The sequence below is a fragment of the Sinocyclocheilus anshuiensis genome, unplaced genomic scaffold, assembly GCF_001515605.1.
Source record: "Sinocyclocheilus anshuiensis isolate Anshui unplaced genomic scaffold, SAMN03320099.WGS_v1.1 scaffold1857, whole genome shotgun sequence".
NCBI lineage: Eukaryota > Metazoa > Chordata > Actinopteri > Cypriniformes > Cyprinidae > Sinocyclocheilus > Sinocyclocheilus anshuiensis.
In genome coordinates, this window is record NW_015540280.1 from 365,991 (window position 1) to 367,998 (window position 2,008).

The 2,008-nt window shown below is 36.7% G+C and overlaps 1 protein-coding gene across 2 annotated transcripts in view; it reads right to left on the reverse strand.

The window, feature by feature from the left end:
- Window positions 1-8: 8 nt before the first annotated feature.
- The window catches only part of LOC107687296 (syntaxin-binding protein 3-like), a 32,034-nt gene continuing 30,034 nt past the window's right edge, over window positions 9-2,008 (reverse strand). The window contains exons 17-19 of one of the 2 annotated variants that reach the window (XM_016484575.1): window positions 1,908-1,993; window positions 396-544; window positions 9-301 (exon numbers count right to left, since the gene is read on the reverse strand). In XM_016484575.1, coding sequence (XP_016340061.1) covers window positions 201-301; window positions 396-544; window positions 1,908-1,993 — 336 coding nt within the window. In that variant the 3' untranslated portion in view covers window positions 9-200. The remainder of the gene's footprint in view (window positions 302-395; window positions 545-1,907; window positions 1,994-2,008) is intronic. The other variant, XM_016484576.1, reaches the window with a different exon arrangement.

Consider the following 2,008-nt stretch of genomic DNA (forward strand, 5'->3'; position numbering starts at 1 on the left):
TATATATATATAGCCTAAACTGAGCACAACTGAGTTTTAGAAATGAAACGACCTCAAAATGTTTCATGTAGAACCATTGCTTTGTTATTTTCACGTGATAAGCTTTTAAGTGAATGTGAAATAATGCTGTATGAGGTGACTAAAGCAGTTGAGACCTGTTCCCTTCAGTCCTGAGAGGAGGAACGGCAGTGCAGCGCCGCTCAGGGTTTGTCCTCCTCGATGGTAAAGCTTTCCATGGGCTGTTTGCCCAGCTTATAAATGTCCTCCAGCAGACTGCGTGGAGTCAGGATGTGCGTCGAGCCTACAGACAACAAAAAAGGCATTATTTAAACCACTGCAGAACACATGCAGCATTTTAAGCATCTTTTCAGGTTCGCACCGGTAGGGACTCTTACCAATAATGACCTCACAGGATTTATTGGCATGCGTGACTTCATAAGCACAGCGCATTTCTGAGTAGGTGACCCCACCCAGAACAAAGAGGATGAGCCGCGAGCCGCTCCTGAGGTCGTCCGGAGAACTGCCCTTGTGCTTCTGCCGCGCGCTGACAGGAGACAGACCCCATCCATGTAGCGACACGTTCAACCACAGGGTGCATGAGACAATACTTTATACACACACACACGCATTACTGTTCACAAGCTTGGGATCGTAATGTTTTGAAAGAAGCCTCTTTTGCTCACCACTGCTGCATTTTATTTGATCAAAAAACATTAAAAACAGTAATACTGTGAAATATTACTACAATTTAAAACAGATGTTTTCTGTGTGAACATATTTTAAGATGCAATTTATTGCTGTGATCAAAGCTGAATTTTCAGCATCAATACTCCAGTCTTCAGTGTCACATGATCTTCAGAATCATTCTGATATGCTGCTTATAAATCAAATCAAATAAACTATTATTATTATCAATGTTGAAAACAGTTGGACTGCTTCAACCGTGATACAGGTTTTTTTTAAGGATTGTTTTGATGAATAGAAAGTTTTTAAAAAAATATTTATTTGACAGAAATCTTTTGTAACATTATGTCTTTATCGTCACTTTTCATCAGTTTGATACACCCTGATTTACTAATTTATATTAATTTCATGCAAAACAAACAAAAACAAACCAACCCTTGTTTATACGTGTAATTCTTTAAAACCAATAAAAAAATAAAGAAAACTGCTTAGCAATTAATACCTGGAAACAATCTCTGCATCTGAAAAATAGTATATTATATTATATTATATTATATGATATGATATTATATTATATTATATTATATAAATATTCTTATATTGGCAAAATAATATAAGAAAGTGATTTCAAATTATTAAATCAGCATTTATTTGAAATATAATTATTTTATAATAGTATAAATGTATTTTCTGTCATTTTTGATCAATTTGAATAAAAGCCCAGAATAACAGTATTAATTTCTTTCAATCAACCAATCGATCAATATTTCTGACCCCAAACCTTTGAACGGTACAGTATGATCCATCACATCATGCAATTAGATCATCTGCGGGAAATGAGAAGCCTTTAAACTTTAGGTAGGCCCATGTTATTATAAATAAAGCAACACAAAGAAATGAAACTTAATGTGTAATGCACTCATAAAAAACAGCCAACAACCCAAAGGGCTGATCTTCCCCCTCGTCTTACCTCACCACGCTGACAGCCAGAGGAATGAAGAGAGAGACACTGAACTTTTATAACAATTATAATGAAACATTGGGGATTTACTGTTTCAAACTGATGGATGAGCTGCCATGAAAGCATGCCACAGCTGCTGTTGTACTGAATGTACAATATTGATTTACGGGTGTATCTTAAAGGAAATTAAGGTTATTAATTGGTGTAAGAAGCTTTTTGTTAAGTGTGACTAAATTGTGTGAATCAGTCTCTCCTGCCCTACCTTACAGCACGCGAGCCGTTCCACGCAGACGGACATTCAGACTGATACGGCCAGTCTTTGACCTCCAGTTTGTTCTCCACGGCATCCTGCCATTCTCACAC